At 32.6% G+C, this 20,610-nt stretch overlaps 2 protein-coding genes and 1 pseudogene across 3 annotated transcripts in view; 1 reads left to right on the top strand and 2 right to left on the bottom strand.

The window, feature by feature from the left end:
- Window positions 1-20,610, top strand: part of Sema1a (semaphorin 1a) — a 389,847-nt gene that overhangs the window by 204,047 nt on the left and 165,190 nt on the right. The gene's annotated exons all lie outside the window — the stretch shown is intronic.
- LOC137921575 (cilia- and flagella-associated protein 20-like) lies at window positions 13,715-16,654 on the bottom strand. Its single transcript, XM_068764376.1, has 2 exons — window positions 16,094-16,654; window positions 13,715-13,726 (listed from the first exon to the last, which is right to left on the bottom strand). The coding sequence occupies exons 1-2, from the start codon at window positions 16,652-16,654 to the stop codon at window positions 13,715-13,717; spliced, it is 573 nt and encodes a 190-aa protein (XP_068620477.1).
- LOC137921605 (cilia- and flagella-associated protein 20 pseudogene) lies at window positions 17,006-17,857 on the bottom strand (annotated as a pseudogene).

Here is a 20,610-nt window from a genome sequence, read left to right as displayed (position 1 = left end):
GTTAGAACATCGCCTAGAGGACAGACAGATGACTTTATTAATTTCGTGTATAAGCCGTAGGTCATCCTGCTTGACCTTCCCCATATATTTCCAATAGAATAGTTTAGAAGTTGTCTGCATCCAGTGTTTTCTAACAGCGTTAACAAGTACGTTTATTCACCTTGTGAGTGGACATTTTACTCTACTCGTAGCGTTTTTACTTTTAATTCTATGAATCAAAAGAAAAATGTTTATTCCGTATAATTTTAAATGTTAATGTCCCTTACTAACTTTGGGAAAATTAAGGAAATCTATTGAAGTATACCTTGTTATAATGTATTTTTTATTACATACACAAAAAAAAACTATCCTGGATAAGTTCCATTCGGAACAGGTCGGTTCCATGTCTTCGGGCGATTCGTAACCACGCGATTGAAAAAAAATCTGAAACTGCCAAGAGAAGCTTTTTTTATACGGCCGTAAAAAATTTATAGCGGTCCCTGTGAGCGGCAAATTGAATATCAAATCAGCACGATAAACTTTTAGGCTAAATTTAATGAAGTGAACCGGGAACGTGTTCGGGCAACCCGATCGACGCCATAGGCACGTCGTAATTATAATTTGTTCTACACTCGTTATTACGATACTCGTAATTGAAGATTTTAATAATGAAACCGTTGTTTGTTCTGCTATTATTTTGTTATTTTTTGCAATGTGTGTAGTCAAATATTACGATATTTGTCTCTAAACCTGCAAGGTTCCACAAAATTTGATTAACATTACATATGAAGTCAGCTTCCAGAACGCTTCCATAACGTTCGAATTCTCTTTAAAGTTTGTATCGAATCAAATACGAGTTTTTGTGAAATAACCTAGAATTTTTTTCACAGTAATTAAAGTACAAAAAAGTCAATGCCGTAGATGTTAGCTTAATATATACATAAAATGTTGAAAAACCACCGCTTAAACCCATTAATGAATCTATTATATAAGAACATAGACCGAAAGAGTCTTTTAAGTCTTTAGATATTTCGTAGTAAATGCAGTGCTATAAGATAAACTTTGTGATTGTGCCGGTAGGATCACAGCATACATCTAAATCTACTACAAAACAGATAATTTTGTGAGAAAATATAAAATGGAAGTAAGTACTTTACAATACATGTGCATTACATATACATACGACAGATATACAATGTGCATTGTTATACATATAGAACACGAATATTGTTATCGTGAAAGACTAATATAACATATATAACTTTTAGTCGCTTGTTGGTGACCAGCTACTGGCGCCAGAATAATGGGGTTGCAATAATCTAAAAGTGTAATAAAAAGGGTACTATGCTTGAATATATTACAGCAAATTCTATTAGAATTCTCTGGGGAAGGCCTATATTAAGCAGAGGAAATTTTGCGGCTGAAATTATGATGGTGATGATAATTATCATCATATCAGACGATAGAGCCAGATGCTCCCTCCAAAGATCGGCTGTCTTTTGCTACGCATGCATTGACTTCCCACTCAACTAAGTCGTCTACCCACCATGCGTGGGACCTGACCAGGTCTGCTAGCTCGTCGTGGCCACTCGAGAACCTTTTAGCCCCAACCCCCGTCGGTTACACAATCGATTTGCCTCACCTACAGCCACTTGAGACATGCAATTCTTTGAGATACGTTGGTGACATAGACTTTCCTACGGATCTCCTTGTGATGAGGCATGAATATTACGTATAATCGCAGTTGGTGCAAATTTAAATACATGCTGAAACTTTATTGTGTATACTAAAGCATATGATTTTTAAGGGAGTAAACAATTTATGTACGTGAATACAGAAACGACGGTAAATAGTGACAATGTATATGAAAATTAAAAAAAAAATAAGAAACATTCCGGTGTACATGGGCAGCGTTGAGAAAAAAAAGCTTATATTATTGTTTCCTTAGCGCGTAGTCGCCACACTCGCATTGTTCCACAACATCACAGCGGGGAAAATAATGAAATTGTTCTTTATTCTCATTAAGCTGCAGACTGCGTCTCCGTTTCTAAGAAATATGAAATTATTATGACAATAGTCGGCGATGAGTGTGTAATCTCGAGGGATATAGTGGCATTACAGTGGAGCGACGTTCGCGCGGCGCGAGACTCAAAAGGCAACAGAAAGCAAATGCAACTTGCATGTTCTTTAGACATGAGTATTTTTTATGTGTTTTATTATTGTTATTACATAAATAACGATAATATTTTTTATTATTTTCATTACATTTTTCCTTTACATTGTAGTCGAGTCGTGTATTTAATATTTTAATTACTTAAAGAAATCAGGACATGATTAATCTGATTTAAAATTATTGCTTATCATATTAGCCGATAGACGCCCACTACGAGACATAGGCCAACATTGGGCGCCATGATATACCCGCATTTAGCAATTTTCGCGACCTTGTCGATGTAGTCGGACTTCTACTGAGGGACCCAAACATGTCGTGTCTATAGTCTCTTGATCACCAATCTAGACCTGTCGGGTCCAACAGCCGTCATTCTATGTACTGCAATAAAACTATCTGTTATGTTATGTTTATTATTAAACCATTACTACTTGAGATGTTAATCAATAGTCAATGTGTGCAAATTTAATTTTCTTCGTATTAGATTGTTGAAAATATTTCCTGTGACATCATCTGTGGTAAAAATTTGATAAAAGCAAAGCCGCTGGTTATCTCTAACATACGAATAAATACGAAAGTACGAATGCTACGCTAGCACAAAATTGTCATGAGTAAGGCGACTTTCCTTCTAGTAAAATAACTGCTCAATACGTCACAACCACAAGGGAGAGAGAATTTTTTTTCTATAATTATGACTCGATAGACGAAGTAATTACCACATAATTTATACGTTTCCCATTATATATTTAAAAACAGATCCTAAGAAACACCTAGTTGTCCAATATCTCTCAGTGCCTAAAGACGAAGGTATCAATTTATTCTACCAATTGGCGAATATAAAGCTCATCGAATCCGCTGGCTTGGTCACTTGGAGCGAATAGGATCGGATCGGAGCGTGAAGGTAGCGTACCTGGAAAAACCGAGGGGTCGAAGACCAAGATCGCGTTGAGGGCGAATTGAATGTCAACGAATGGCAGACGATGGCGCAAGGTAGAGGAAAGTGGAAGTCTCTCGCTTCGGAGGCCAAGATCCACTTTGGGTCACTGAGCCAGCGGAGTAAGTAAGTAAGTAAGTAATTGTCTTGAACGTGGTCACTCACTTCGCACCTTATGTGCAAGCTCACAGTTGCTCAACGACCCATGGGAAGGGCTATAGTCGGGATCTATCTATGCGAAGAAACCAGGAACAAGAGATCTGTAGACGAGCAAAAGTAATTGATATAGCTCAACAAATTAGTAAGTTGGTGGCAGTTTGCTGCCCACATAACGCAAAGAACAGATGGTCGCTGTGGCCTCATCAAGAAGTGGAGACCACGGACCGGCGAGCGTAGAGAAAGTCATGGTGGATCCATGCATAAGGTGGACAGACGACTTTGTTAAAACCGTCGAAAGACACTGGATCCAGGCCACTGTAAATCGACCCTATTGAAAGTGTATGGAAGATGCTCATGTCATGCGGTAATCATCAACAAGCTGAAACGATGATGTGAAATTCATAAAATGGAAATATAAAACTTTAAAAACTTTATGTTTGTGCAAACAAACGAACTAAATTGCGCACATCAATTTCAATGACGACCAAAGCACGTCGTCGTGGTAAAATTTATTAAACAGTATATTGTGTTAGTAAAATATTTTCTAGTTTTATTTATAAGAGAATAAGAGTCGTGTAGACACGAATCGCATAAAGAAAAGCATCAGGTCAAGTTAGCAACTTTATAAGAATTTACACAAACTGAGTAAAAGAAAACTGACCGGCGCTTATTTTAAATATGGCTAGAAAAACAACTAAAATAAAACGTTTTAAAATTACTTTTTTCACGTCAATTGTAATGTAGTATCGACGGCAATGTAAATTAATATTACACTATTCAATATGTTGTTAAAATATTTAAAAAATGTCGTTAAAAGTTTGTCGATCGTCCGGCAGCGGATGGCATTTTTATGAGACAAAACTCTAAGTACTTACACTTTTTGCTACTACTTGACCCATATTCTCTACGTGTCTCCTACACTAGGAAGCCGTTTCACGCCTTCCCACCCATCCCTCAGCTTTCCGACAAGCATGCGATTCACACAAAAACGCACTGTAGTGCTGTTACATAAAGAACAAACTACTTCAACCTTATCCAACTCTCAAAGGCGACTCCCCACGCAATTTAACACTTTGTTTTTCCTTCAAACATGGCAGAATATTCAATGTCGACGGAAAATGAGTTGGATGTTACTACTTAGCGATTTCTCACTCACTCGCGCACGCAATAAGTTTTATATTCAAACGCCGAGACGGATCTTCGTAATGAATTTTTAATAAACTTTAGGCCTCATGTCTGCACTAATACATGTAATTCTAGCTGTGTGCACGAGCTGATCTATGTGTTAACAAACATAACGAACAAAGAAATTATGAAAAGGCAACTAGTGATATTGAGTATGCCTATTTGGCATGGATCGATTCTCATTAAGGCTTCATGAAATTCTTTGATATGAGTTTTTTTTTTCAACGAATTCTAACAGAAGCCACAAAGGTACAACCCATCTAAAATCAGCGTATCAAGAGAGAAAACTTCTCGCGAAATTAATTTTTTGCTTCGATTCAGTTAATGTTGCTAACTTTTAATTGGTTTAATAATTCGCCTTTTCTGATAACGATGTAGGTATAAAAGGAAAACTTTTTCAATTATCCACAAGTGAATTTTAAATTGTATCGTTAATCCTGAGAATGCTGTATAAGTCAATTTTAGGGGGACGAAAATTGTCGTATCTCTAAAATACATGTTATCGTGACACATCTCGACATCATAATTTTTAAGGTTTATGTACTAACACAGTTGATAATTTAGATTTTGCTGTAATGTGAATTTAACAATAACATAAAAAGGCAACCTCTAGTTGTTTGCGGAATAATAAACAAACCTCAATTTAGTATTTAAAGTTAATATATAAATATTGTAGAAATACTTTAGAGATTGTAGAAAATTCATTAGAGACAATTTAGCCTTTATAAGATGTCGATTTTTTTAAAAAAAATGAAATGAATGAAAAATAAGTGCAAAATAATAAAAAAGAAAGCTGATTATAGATTATTGGTAACAATTGATTTGTATAGAACATTAATTAAGACCTCAAAGCCAAATAAGTGACATGTGGAACATATATCACATGAGTTTGCGGGCCAGCTTGTAGTGGTCGAGTTCTTTGTTGCTGTAAATTAAACCGTAATTAGTCAGGGTCGGTGGGTCTGTGATTTATGCATGTTTTTACGTAATCTGGCCCCCAACTAATGTTATCGCCCACGCAATGACCCTTATAATAACTTCAGTTATTATTCCTGAACACTTATTGTTGCAAAATGCCGTCAATATTTCCAAATCGTAAATGAAAGATATTATATTTGTTTTTATCAGATTTTCTGTATGCTGTACGATGTATTATATCATATGTTACTTGATTTTATATAACTTAAAAAATACATTGTCCCGCTGAGTTTCTTTCGCCTGTTCTTTTCAGGTCGGACTCATTTATCATCTGAACATGAAGTAGACTTGAAAGTTAAAAAAACATGTAGTCCGTTTTGTGCATATTAAAATCCAGATAAATTATATTTCGTGTGTGTAAATTAATTAAAAAATGTTGTTGTATTTTTCTCTCCCCGCATCTCTTATAATTTGGTTAAACGTCAACAGGCCATTACACTCGCTTGCCTATGACCGATCGGAGTCGACGGCGTTCAAATAGAACAATTCATTCGCGAAATTAATCTGTCAGCAACCAGATATTGTTCGTACACTCGTTTGCTATTATTAACTATAAACAATAACCCGTTAAAGGCCTCGAGTACACAGCCATCAACATCACAAACATCCTGTTCATTTTGAAATAAAAAGAGTATATCACGGTCTAGTGGATTCCAATACTTTATTGATATGGAGTTTAATGGTAAATCGAAAGGGTGTTTGATTCACAGTCTAGCTGGCTTATCTGGTACGATGGTCTACCATATTGTGTGTTACGATTCATATTACGTCACAAACAGGTTGTATTAACAATGCATATGCATGCATTAAAATTCTGTTTATTATTTATAATTACTATAGAAGCACTTGTAATATTTTAATGTGCGCATTAATGAAAGAAACAGAATTTCATAAAAAACATCAAGTAAATATACTATAGAATTTGTTTTAGAATAGTTTTAAATTTTTAATTTATCTTAAAAAAATTAACCTTTTTTCTGGACTTTGCTGATGCTTATAAATGTATGGATTTCCTGCATCTAAACCTTTATTTATAATTAATTATCTTCAGTACTGTCTAACACTGCATGTTACGTCAAACTTATTAATTCAACTAATGTAGTGTTTTGTTTGGCAGATATTTTTAAAGCAATTCTGATTTTAAGACAAAAAAAAGTAATGATTATTATAATTATTACTTAACGGGGAGATATTTTCACAATGAAATACTTTAAGGTACTAAATTTTGTGCAATAGCGAAGATGCAAAAGCACTAGTTTGCCTCGTCTTTATTCCATGTTTATCAACATATAATAGGTAACAAAACACATTTGGATCCAACGCTGTAATTTGTAAAGAGTTTCGTGAATGTCAATCATATTTATGGCTCTTATTCATAAAACAAGTACATTTTTTAATATTTACAATTCAATATAATTTTACGCGTTTTAATTTCCATGTGTACATTAACACGTGGGTGGACTAGGACGGTATACAGGCTGTTTATTACGAGATACAATCTCCGGCGCCCTATGAATATTCATAGGATGGCACGAGCCCTCATGTGTACTTTTTTAATGTAAAATATTCCACACTACACCCACGTAAATAAACATAGTTTTATGTAAAATTATATTTCTTACAAAGTCACAGTACATTTTTATCACGTTTTCTTGTTCGAGCACGCTACTCAGTAATTTGTTTTTAGATAATACTTTGGTGACACTGAAAGTTATTCGACCTGGCCAGTTTAAAAAATAATTATAACACAAATTATTTTTAAACTTGACAATAGAACTCTTTACCAATCTTTTCATATTTATTTACATCATTTGTTTTCATATATTAACAGCAACTTAAAAATTCATTTCATCAACAAAGTTTAGATAAAATAGCCTTCAGTCAACTTTTGGTGATGAATCTTTATTTTGGATTATTATTTACAACTAGTTTAACGAGTCTTTACGAGGGACGTTCTTCATCAGCGACTTCTATTACACCTTATTACCTTATTACATCATATGTTTACAAAGTAATACGTGATTTGTGAAGTGTACAATAAAATTTAATCTTAAGATAATCCTATTTTTAACTTTCATATAAACTTGTTAGCTTTCCAAGAAAAATCCTGTAAAATAAAAAGATGTCTGACAATAGAGTTAATTACAAGAAAATTCGAGCAAATTTCTGCCTATCTTCTTTATAACATAACATATTTCATGTAATAAAATAATATAAGTAAATAAAACATCTTTATTTTTATAAATATATTTTTTTATATTATAAGCGAGAAACTCAGATTATAATATACAACTAGAAAAAAAATATTTCGTTATGTCTCAAAGATATAAAAAATCTTTGGGCTTAAAAATGCCATGTAGGCACAATTATGCGAATAAAAACAAATAGTTTTATTATTTTTATTAACGAATTGCCGAGAGAGAGTTCTGGTTAGCAACGTTTGATTTAGTTTATACGTAATAAAGGTATAATTGAAAGTTACTCGTTTAAAAGCGTGCCGCATTTGATTTAAACGGATTCGATTCGAATATATTCATTTTGGACATTGATTACATTTACACTATATGTTTGTTTTTTACTATTACAATCTCGTATGATCGTTACAGTAACTTTATACGGAATGATTGGTAAAAACTATAAAGCGATGAATGTATGCTATCTAGAGGTAGATTATGTAAAAAAAATTATAAGTTTTTTAAACACATATATAAAGATATTCATTGCTCTAAGTTTTCGGTCACTCTAACAACACAGTTATTTAACGCTTAATGCTTTTTTTATCATTGTTCAATTTCTTAATGTCTTGTAAGTACGCAAGTCACCATATCTCGTTTTTACATCTACTATTTTTACGCCCTCACTTAGTTAATAGGAGCTATTTGTTGTATTAAGAACGGCATTTATCTTGGCTTTGATGATAAACACGGCAAGTGTTTTATCGTGCAGAGCGGGTGGAAGAAAATAACATTTGTCTGTCTGAGAGTGTTAGCACAATTAATTGAACGAAAGCTATGAGTTATCCTCCGCTTGGCTGCGCTAAATTTGTTTTAGCATTATTATTCTTCACGAAAGGGAAATGTTCATAGCGAAAAGAGGCAAGTTGTATAGAAATGTGTTGTTACCTTAGCGAAAAAACATTTCTGTTACTAGTTTGTAGTGCATATGTATATGTCGCAACAAAAATAAATATACGAATAATTTATGCACACAATGTGACGGAATCCGCCCAAATTAAAAAAGTGTTAACTGTAAAATAAGTAATATCTGATTTGATAGCCTTTGTCCTCCTATTCTTTTTATTCGTGGAAGTAAATTTCCTCTATGTGAAGAGGTACATATTATCCACAACGATTAGCAGTTTTTTTACAAACAACTAATTACAGATGTTCACGATACCTAAAAAACTTATCGTCAACGCATGTAAGTCATTGTTTATAAAATGTTTCGCCAAGAATATTTTTTTATCATTATTTGCCGTGAAGTTAAAACTATGAAATAAGCTAGTATTCTTTGGTGAAATTCTCAGTTATTAAACAGCATTGTTTTTGCTATAAAAATAATGTAAAGTGGACCGGCAAGAGAAGCATCGCAGGACGTTGTTAAGATCGTTTGAAGACACTGAATGAAGGCCGCTTTCAAACTTTCGACCTATGTCTAGCATTGATCGTCCAATGGATGAAGGATAATAAAATATATAACCACGATTTTGTTACAGTTATGTAGTAGTTCATCGCCTCATTTTCTAACTAAAGTGAAATGGGGCCGGGAAAAAAATGTTTTGTTCGTGGTCAGTAAATAACCGATAGGACACGTTATCAACACGCCGCAGCGGCGTTCGCTCCAAACCGTTTAAATTATGAGCGCCAGACATTGCCACGTAAAAATCACCAGCTTTATGTACCGTGAAGATAAGGTCGCTGTTTATATTTTTCTAGGCCTCTCGGTGAAACAAATAAGCCGAATTAAAACTGAATTAACCTCGGCCGTAAAACCTTTTTATACAATAATACTATCTTAATATAATTACAATCTACACCCTTCATTGCTTACTAGGGCAGAATAAGAGTAAAAATGTAGTTTGCTTTTTTATACCACATAAACAATTTGTTACATTTCTTATCTAAGTGATTGTTCCAGTACTTATTTTTTGCATTATCATTTTTCCATAGTTTTTGTTACAATACATTTAGCGGTTTTAGTGGGCTTCATCATCATTTCCGCCACATCATGTCCCCTGCTGGATGTAGGGCTCCGTCATAGATTTCCAATAGGACCAGTTGAAAGCAGCATTCATTTAGTTTCATCAAACGATCTTAACTAAATCCTCTGTCCACCTCGTGGGTACACGTCTTACACTGCGCTTGCCGTAGTTTCCACCCCAAGACTTTAAAGAATAATACAATTGTTTCTTTCTTTAAAAATTTTATCCCACTGTAAAAGTATTAGTATTATCCTTTTTCATTTGTGTTCTTATTTATTCCACTTCGTTAATACACATTGTTTTTTTTTATTGAAATACACACTAGGTATTCGAAATACAAGTTTAATTGATTACTCGAATAAAATTACTTCAATGTAATTCAGATAAAACTATTTGACTAAGTCAACATACATAAACAGCACACAACCGCAACTTTTACAATTTAACACGAGTTTCACTGGCGCGTAAAAAGTTTCGCTACAAAGTGATATTTTTTGCGACCGTACCACACTCAGACACGGTAATTGAATCTGCATCCCATCCTCTAGAGCGACACGGCTCTCTTAATTTCGGTAAGTGTTTTGATACAGTTAACAAATTCTTATCCAAATACTAATACACGCTAAAACCTATATTCAGTAGTTCTTTGCCGACGAAGTTGGTAGTTCTGAAATTGGTAGTTAAATATCTAGTCCTTTATTTGGAATTCAAAGTACAATTACCCTGTCCATTTTTTCTATGGCTTTATGTTTTATTACATAAACCTCATATACATCAATGAATTTTGCTTTCTAAGAGTTAAGATTTCGAAATTGTTTTAAGTTTCCACTATGACTATGTTACATTACGTCAGGTTAATTTTGTTTTTAATTATGTATTACATTCTTTTAGGAATCCACTGAATAAATCCCTTGCTGATGACATTTTTTTTCTGACATCTACGCTCGTTTATGGAACAAATTGAGGAATAAACCTACTGACACGTACATACTCACACACATAAACGTTCAAAAGACGAAACCATCGTTTTTAACAAAGTACTGCTTTCTATCGTTCAGTGAGATATTGCATCGCTACGGTTAATTTGTATTTCGTAAACTTGTAATTATTAGTAGGAGTAGTAAAATAAATTAAAAAATGAAACATTTAAGTTGTGACAACGGCTATGGTTTTTTTTATTTTTCATGTTTCTTCTTTTTATTCAACTAAAATATTTGTATACGTTAGAATGTAATATCCCAGTTATAAGAGTCAATGCAAAATCTCATTAAACTTTATTTTGCCTCTCAAGTTTGTCAGAAATATGAAGATCTGTAATTAATATTTATAATTTTACTTTCATTTCATTATTGGCTTAAGATTGTACAGGTTACAAAGTACTAGACAGGTACTGACTCCCTTATTTTTAATTAAAGCTAACATAATTTTGTTTCGTAATTTTTCATTAGCATTTGAAACACTGGGGCTGGGGAAAAAATGTTTTGTTATCTTTTGTTCATCTTGTTCTTACGTCGGTATTCTTGTTACTAAAAATTAAAACGTCGCGTCATTTTTGACTTATTTAATTAATCGTGGAACCAGCGGTGGACAAACTGCTCAAAGAATCAATGACGTATACGGACCAGTTACTACAAACAAGCACATTAACCTATTTTAATTTTAACGTTTTTGTTCTGGAATTTATTAACTGAAGTAGTCGCAAAAAGGCTTGCTAACCAAATCACGTGTCTTGGATAGTCGCCTGAAATTAAAAAAAAAAACTGCGCTCGCTAATCCGCATGCCAAACGTGACGAGAATTGGCACATAACCTATTTGGGTATTATATAGGAAGACCCAAATCTAACAGTAGACGTTCGTCGACTGATATCAAGAGGACATAGAATCTTCTAGGTTAATTATAATGAAGTAAATTCATAGAAAGTAAGCAAGTAATTAATAAAAACGCTGTAAAAATATTTTTTTAGCGTTTTTATAAGGAAAGGGTAAAATTGTAATCTCTCCTCCTTACTGTAAACATCTGGAAGGCGTAACACGTCCGTCTTTGAACATATTTTAAGTAAATTATAATGCCATAGTAGTAAATTATAAAGTTTAAAATGTCACAATTATGTCAAGCACGTTTATAGATAAACTAGTTGAACTCTAATCAAGGTCAAACTCGTTAAGTCGATGATTGGAACACGGCTTTCGATTCGATCACTTCGCAATTAGAAATCAAGCTAATGATGATTATATACTTTCATTGTCATAAGTGCTGTTACACACTTCATGTGGATATCTATATAAATTACTAAATAATAATTGAACATATTACCTTGTTAAGGTCGACGGAAAACGGTGGATGCAAGCCGCTTGCTACCTGTCTTATCGGAAATTAATGTTATACGGTTAAAATAATGGGGATGATTATGCTACAAATTTATAATGTACTTTTTTTTCTTACCATTAGAACCGTCACTTTCAACGATGATGACTTTATTCCTTATGTTTAAACATTATGCAATGTCGTTCATTATTAGTACATTTATTGCTGTCCATGGTTAGTAAAAAAACAATTTGGTAATTTTAAAACAATACTATAAATCATCTGGTAAAAAACTGATCAAACAGATGTTAATTCCAGAAAGTTAAGAATTGTCTAGAGAACATTGCTTTAGTAAAAAATTATAATATCCTTATTCAAAATACATCTTAGGATTTTCATTTTCGACCCGACAATAGCTAGTAGACTGAGATTGAATATTTAAAAATATATAAATGTTTAATACAACTGAGGATTGTCCTGTGCCACTTATAACGGACAATACTTTGTAAAAATGAAAAAAATTCAACGAAATAGTTTATTTTAGCGATATTATCCATGCTTGGAGTTAATTAAAGATTTAATACCACAAGCAGCGCAACCCCCGCAAAATCCTCGCTTAACTTTAGTTCGCTAAAATAACTTGGCCCGAGTTATAATCGGTTGGCAGCAGTTCCGCAGTCACGAAATATTGTATTTTTTTTTTCAATTTTTATAATGTTACAAATATTCTGATTGAATTTGTAACCAAAAAATCGCTGAAGCTTTTACATCTATTTACAATCACCGTGCATAAAGTAATCACACGTTACATTAATTTTTCTGATGTTAATAGGTTGCTACTGGCCAGTAACTACTTATAGCAATTTTTTTTGCAGAAACAGATAGTAAATAATAATTAATTTCAATATGTCTACTACCCAATTTTGAAAACGATTTTTTGACTACATTAACGTTACGTTATTAATTATTTCTGAAACTATTGATTTACGATAGTGTGTACCGTATATTAATTGACAGTAAATGAGAAATACTTTCACCTTCTTAAAACTTTTACACTTAAAAAACCATCCTGAATTAGAGCAGTACTTTTACTAGTCGATCCTCTGGGCTGTGTCATTTTATAAAACATAATGTACAATTTTAAAATATTTCACAGTTGGGAAAAGTTTTAACAATAAAGGTAATTCTAGTTTTTATTATAAAACGGCAGGCTGTTAATACTTCAAGTATGACAAAAATCATGAGATGCATACGCTCGCTTCATAGCGCCCGCTCTAACTTGGGCCGTACCATGCTGCGAGATTTATCGCTTGCCGCACCGCGCTAACTTATTGCTAGCGTTTGTGTCAGGAAAATATTATAAGAGATAACAGTTCGCGGTTTCAGATACATTATAATAATGTGAACACTGGAATTTGTACAGCTGAGTCTATACGGGAGTAATGCCCACCCGCGAACGCGTTTTGTATTTATATAAATGTTTTTTAATTCCTATAGAAAGAAACGTTTTTCTTACGTAAATGGGTTAAATAATTTAATTCATACTACATTACCTGAAAATTAAAAAAACACAGTCACGTAGATCAGATGTAATTTATCTCCGTCAATATTTAAAAATTAATTTCTGTGTAGGCAGTAAAAATATCCGCAACTGCTATATTTCCTCGTAACTGCTGGATGGACTTAGTTAATAAAGAATGATAAAACGAACAGTCGTCAAGCGATAGTTACATACAAATTGATGCAAATTAATCTCAATACACAATACTTATCATACATATATACGTAAAAATTTGCACATACTAGTATAATAGGTTTTCTCAATATTTATTCACATTTAACTATAGTATATATGCATGTGCCATATTGTTCGATGACGTTTTGCCATCTTCTTGTAATGTAAATTTTGCGATTTCTGATCACAAAAAAATATGCCAAGTAATTTTAGCAAAAAAAAATGCCTGGAATTTTCATATAGGTAATATGCTAAGGAAATTTTTCCTTAATCATCATATACAATTAAAACATGATGTATACATATTCAGTGAAAAACAAAAGTGTACATCAGTAGTAGTCAGTACAAGATGTCATGTAATTTAGATGTTTACCCGGCGAATGCAATCTAGAATGTAAATATCATAGGTTGCAGAAATAAAATAAAAAGTCTGCGTTTATTTATGGGCGGACTAAAAGCTTTGTGATATTGTAATGGATATCTTCGTATTAATGTTATTTTATTATAACTGATTTTTAATTATTTGCTTGGATTCAGCCTATTTGAACTACAACACTATTCATTTGGAAATTATTAATGGACCATGACGCTATTTTCGGCAATTACCTGAATTTGATGCAACATTACGTCAATTTGACGAGCTTAATTGTCGAAACGATTTCTTAATGAATATTATCTGATGATGTGTAATATGTCCCCCGACTATGAAAATTTTGTCGCGTTGTGCACGTCACCATAAAGCGATTATTAATTAAACGTCGTCATTAATCTAACTAATTGAGGCGACCTCCGCACGAGAATGTTCTTATTCTTGTATGACTATGTGGTCATCCTTGTGCACCCATTTAATTGCAAAAATAATTCCTGTCATTCCTTTTGCTGTAATATCCATTAGTTTATTCTCATATTATATATTTGAAAATACAGAAAAATCATAACATTTTTATACCAAGTATTACACTACGAACTCTACAAAAAATTAATAAGAGATGAATTGAAATTTTATGTAAGGATTTAACAATTTTAATTTCTTACGCTAATGAACCTCTATGGTTATCTTTAATCGTAGTTTTTTTGTAGTTACGTAAGACGTTCTTCATAAACGAGTACTTTTAGTATCTAACGGATATTCCGAGGGACCGGAGATGCTCTTGTAGGGTTTTTGTTTACATATTTATAAACATCCACTTTAACTTATTCAGTGTATTAGAATGAAAAACAGAGACCCGAGGTTTCTCCGCAGCGAGCCCATCTTAGTAAATTTTAATACTTTTATTCAGTTCTCTAAAAATCCGACGATCAATGCGATTTGGAACATGTTCATATAAAAACCTTTTGAACTGTCTTCATTTAAATATATGAACTATAATAAATGTGATTTTTGCTACATTTCAAATATTTTAGTAAAAAATTTTTCTTGTATGCGATCCGGATATGGTTGTGGTTGCCCGAATTTAATAAATATTTAATTGCACACGAAGGTTACATTTTGACAAGATTGGTATTTCGCCACAGGTGCGCGTGATTTGGTCCATTTTTCATTCACACTTTTGAACTTGCATTCTCCTTCGGGTTGGTCACCTATATTTAGGTTTTAAATATGTTTGCTTTCTAAAGCAATCACTATGAAATGAGTACCATTTAAGTTCAATTCATATTTTTATAATTTTTATATTTATTTCTTATACATATCGATGTATCTTAGAAATATAAGTATACTTCAGATATTTTTACATGAAATGTTGTTGCAGATCATAAATACAATAATAAGGGCATCATTAATAAGGCGTTTTTCTATTAAACGCTTATTATATTATTAACAAATATAACAAATAAAATTCTCAAATGTTCCCTTCAAATTAATTAATTGTGAAATAACGTTCAAAATGTTTTTCCCGTTCTTTTCAATACCTGTACTTTTGAAAAAAATATTCAATACCATACATTACTTTTATTAATAAAAACCAAGAGTAGCATAAACATATTAAGCACTAAAACAATAAAAATAATAAACATAAACTTTAACAAATTCATAAAAATCTAAATGTAATAAGATTTATTGTTACCACTCTTCCTCAGTTTTAACCAATTCATCGCCCGTTGGTTCTTCAACAGATTCCATATTTTCAGTAGGTTCTAACAGTTCAGTGGGTTGCTCACTAGGATCCATAAGTGTTGTATCCTCTACAGGAACTGTTTCTGTTTCAGTATCCTCTTTTATATTTATTTCATCTTTTACATCCTCTTCCTTCTTAGATGATTTTTCAGCAGTTACTTCTTCGCCTACAGTTGGTGTTGCATGCACACTGACATCTTGTGATATCTCCTCTTGGGGAGTTTTTGTACTTGAAACTACTTCAGCAGGAGATATGGAAGGTGGAGCACCTATAATTTTAGTGGGTCTAGTAGGCTTTACTGTAGTCTTTTCCGCCTTTTTTTGCTTTCGTTCCAAAGGTAAATATAATTTGTAATCTTGTGGCAATTCTTCTTCGGAGAAAAGACGTTCACAAAAATAAATTCTTCTTAACCGTGCGTTTGCATGTACTTGAACACGAAGAGTTTCGATAAATTGCGTACCGTATGCTCTTTTTGTGAAATCAGCCAAATTAAATTGAATCTGGTTCCAACCACTTGATAAACCAATAGGCATGGTAGTACAAAAGGGTTTAATCTTTGTTGTAGATTGGAAATTTGAAATCCTAAACCTTCTTCTCATGTTTTTATCATCAAGTATAGTAATCTCAAATGAAAAGTATCTTTTTAAATTTTTTACAATCATAACAAGAAACGGTAATTTTATCCCTAACACCTGATTTCGTTTTGGACACGTAATATATGTTGTTGCAACATTGGTACTTACTATTTCAAGTACAATTGAATTTACCTCGCTATCAGTAAGTCTTTTAATGTGGCCATTCTGTACTTGCATATCCCATATTGATAGTGGATTGGAACCACAACTGTAAAATATTGTTAAGAGTCCACTCTGATATGTATTTTTAAACATAATTGAATTATCCAAAATGAAATTTATGACTTACGTTTGACACACATAAAAGCGTTGAAGTAACAGTTGACAACGTCTTTCTCACTTTTTTATTACTAGCCAGTTCCTTCAAACATTTTGACAATGACTTTTTATTATGTCTGCATTATTTATAAACGTAAGACTGAAGGTATATAATTAAGTTTTAATTCTAATATTAAGGTTGCGTCCACTTTTTTAACTACATAAGAGAACAACTTAAAACATAAGTTTTTTACTTGGTAAATTTAAATAAATCTTTTGCAACCAGTCATTGTCACTTACATACCTTTTAACTCCCCTATCTTTTAAAAATCAACTATTCGTAAGCCATTATATTTCCAAAACATTAAAAACATTTTCAGTGATTGCCTCCACGAACCCAAACATGTACTCTTCGATTGGTTGCTCCGGTACCGAGTCCATTGTCTCTTTTATGCTTTCTTTAGATTTAATACTAGGCGTAGTTTTTAAAGAGTGCACAGATGTTTTGGAGGTTTTAGCAGATGTTCTTTCCACTTGATCCTTAATACTGGCATTGGAAACTGTAACCTTAGGTATATCCTCGGGTTTGATTGCTTCTTTCGATGGTTGTTTAAGTAACTTATTTTCTTTTCCTTTTTTGGCAACAGGAAAAAATAATTTGTATGAAGGTGGTAAGTCGTCCGTATGAATAAGTCTTTCAGTGAAATATACTCGCCTTAAACGAATATTTGCATTGATTTTCAACTTTTGTACTTCAACAAATTGTTTATTGTAAGCACGTCGAGTAAATTCCGCTAAGTTAAATTGAATCTGATTCCATTCATCTGCCAAACCGATTGGCATAACCGTACATAGTGGCTGTATTTGTGTAGTACTTTGGAAATTGGACACACGAAATCTTCTTCTAGTTCCAGTATCGTCTAATATGGTTACTTCAAATGAGAAGTATTTTTTGAGATTCTTAACAATCATTACCAGAAAAGGCATAGTTATGCCTAAAATTTTATTTCCTTTAGGACAATTTATATACGTCGTACTTACGTTAGTACCTCCTATTTCTAAGACCATTGACTTTATATCTTGATCTAAAAACCTTGTTACATACCCATCCTGTATGTGTGTTTCCCATATTTCTAAAGGTTTTGAACCTACAGCGAAGAATATAGTCAGCATACCGCGCTGATAACTATTTCTATACATTATTTTAGTATTGAACGCTACTTTAAAATACAAATATATTGACAACTACTATGACGTCTAGTTAATAAGCAAAATTAAGAAATTAAGAAAGACTAATTTCATGTCAAATACAGAAAAACATGACATGTACAAAAAAGGTCTGTCAAGGTTTTATTAACAATGTCTATTAAAGACTTTACAAAGTTATGAAATCTACAAATAAATGAAATAAACCATCGTGGGGAATTTTGGTGCTGTTTTCCATCATTTATTATAATAGGCGTATTGCTTACAGTTAATGTTGTAAAACATTTCTTTCGAGCTGTGATATTTATGTTTCAGTTTTCTTTAAGTGTTACAATTCATTATAGCATAAACCTAAATATCATGTTCTCTTTCTATTTTGCATCCATCGTCCTAATTGCAGCAGTCACACATCCACTGACAATTATAGGCCTCTCGCATAGATTTGCAATTGGTCAGGTAAAAAGAGACCTTTTAGGTGTACTTCCTTCGCTGCGCTTGCTGGTTCATGGTCTACACTCTAAAACCTTATGACTCACTCACTGGCACTTCAAATGGACAATCCGTTGGGCTATGTGCTTTACTTTTGTTCGTCTAAGGACTCATTACTGTTTCGTGAAATCGTGAAACATAACCTTCTCCATGGCTCGTTGAGGAACTGTGAGCTTGCTTGTGAGACACCAAAATTCTAGCAATTTCTTACCATACATAGTGTAAAACTTTCAGAATGTGTTTTCAATTTTTTTTATCAATTTTATACACCATAACATTTGTATGAACAAATCTAAATATCAGTTTTTTCGTATATATATTTTATTTCAATCGTCATCAATATTGCTGACAACAAAACTATAATGCAAAATGAGCTGTGTTAAAATACAAAAAGTAATCTAAAAACATGCTAAAATAAATTTAAGTTTTTTGCTTCAAGCTTTGGGGTGTGTGGGGCGCTGCAACCGTTCGTTCGATGTGCTCTTATATAACAAATTGACAGCGGCGCCACCGGAAATTAGCGCTTATACCATACCTCCCGTCTGTCTTCATCCCCGGTTAATGCACTTTTGCTAATATTAATTGAAATTTTTGACAACATTTCACTAATCACTATATGCTTCCTTGAACAAACATTTTATTTTGATATCACTATGCAAACGAATAAAAAAATGCTATGCCATGAAATCAAATGTTTTAATAGTCCTAAAATGGTGATATATTTCGCACCATGTACGTATGCGATTTTGAAATAAAAACAATATGTAAAACAACATAATGTCAAATTCAATGCCAAATATATGCATGTAACAAACTTAAACGTTTTAATTACATGTATTTGTTATTAACTAAAATATCTCTTACAACCATAAGTTAAAGTTGCTCAATTTGTTACTAACTTTCGAAATGAATGATCTAGTCAGATATAAATTGAAGATAACTCTCGTATAAGTAACAAAAAAAACTTTTAAAAGAAAAGCTGTCATTCGACTTGATTTATCTTCGCATTTGTCATCCTCGACATCAGAAATATACGTCACGCAATCCCAGCGTTCACACGCAGCTCGTAACCGAAAATAGTATCTTTTTCAACACTAAATTACGTGACTTTTCTTTTGTGTCAGTCGCCCTAGAGACAATGGTTTGCCAAAAAAAACTGAAGACGCGTAAAACCAGAACACTAAAAAAAACTTGCCTTTTCATTTGTCGCAAGCAGTGTGGTGGACGTTTAAGTTAGTTGCTCTATTCGTATATAATATTATCATGTAGCAACAGAATCTCTGTACTTAAAAAAAAACGTCTAAACCACTCCATTCGAATATAGATGTTGTGCTAATTTTTAATTACAACTCGCTTATACTTCTTTACCTGTTTATTTTTAATTTATTCTTGTTACCTAACACATTATGTGTTTCTACAGGGACATTAGTTATAGATATAAAAGCTTAAAAGAGGCGAATGTGTAGTTTACATGTCAACAAAAAGCTATAAAGCTTTACCATTGTCTTCCGTACAAAGTGATCAATCTAAAATAAATATTTTTTATCCTATTGAAATGGCTACTAATTTCTGGCAGTACAAGTTTGAAGGGACAAAAAGTAAACAATAATTCATTTCAATATATAGTTATCCGAATTTTGATAACTTATCACTACTCTATTTATTATTTATTAAACTGAGCTGTATATACATTCCTACCTGTTTCAAGTTTTTACGTTTATAACCAATCACCCTGTGTACTACCAAAATAACAAACATATAGTAATGTTATTCCGTCAGCAGCAAATGCTTAATACATTTTTTACGTCCGGCAGTTTTTCAGTATTCCGCTTTTTATATCTCCGGGGAGCGCCCTCGCGTCATGTACGCAAGATATCACAACGATTTTTCAAAATTAATGACGTGGAAAACGTGTGCCTGATAATGCGATAACGGTTCTCGGAAGAGAGCAATCAATTGTGTCAATTGTTAAAGGCATTATAATAAAAATTGCCTATATTGACTTTAAATTTGTCATAACTATTTTGTTCTAATACTTTTAAGTTTTTCTATAAAACTATAACAATACTGGTTAGAGGGATGTAATGTGTAACTCATTTGCTGTCGGTTGAAATAATGAATAACGTAATGATATTTAAAAGAAAAAACTTTCCCATAATTAGGATTCTGCTATATTTTCAATTGAATTATTGATTACTTATTATTTTTACAGACTTTGTGCGGCAAAAAATTATTAGCCTTTCGCGTTTCAATAAAAT

This window comes from Battus philenor, unplaced genomic scaffold (assembly GCF_028537555.1).
Source record: "Battus philenor isolate CCGP_79_NKW_IND1 unplaced genomic scaffold, ilBatPhil1.0.hap1 SCAF_19, whole genome shotgun sequence".
NCBI classification, from domain to species: Eukaryota; Metazoa; Arthropoda; class Insecta; order Lepidoptera; family Papilionidae; genus Battus; species Battus philenor.
Note: the sequence above shows the minus strand (reverse complement) of the source record. Positions and strands in the feature narration are given on the sequence as shown.

Excerpts from the sequence above, each read along its gene's own strand:
- LOC137921575 (XM_068764376.1), bottom strand. The coding sequence starts at position 16,654 with ATGTTTAAAAATACATATCAGAGTGGACTCTTAACAATATTTTACAGT.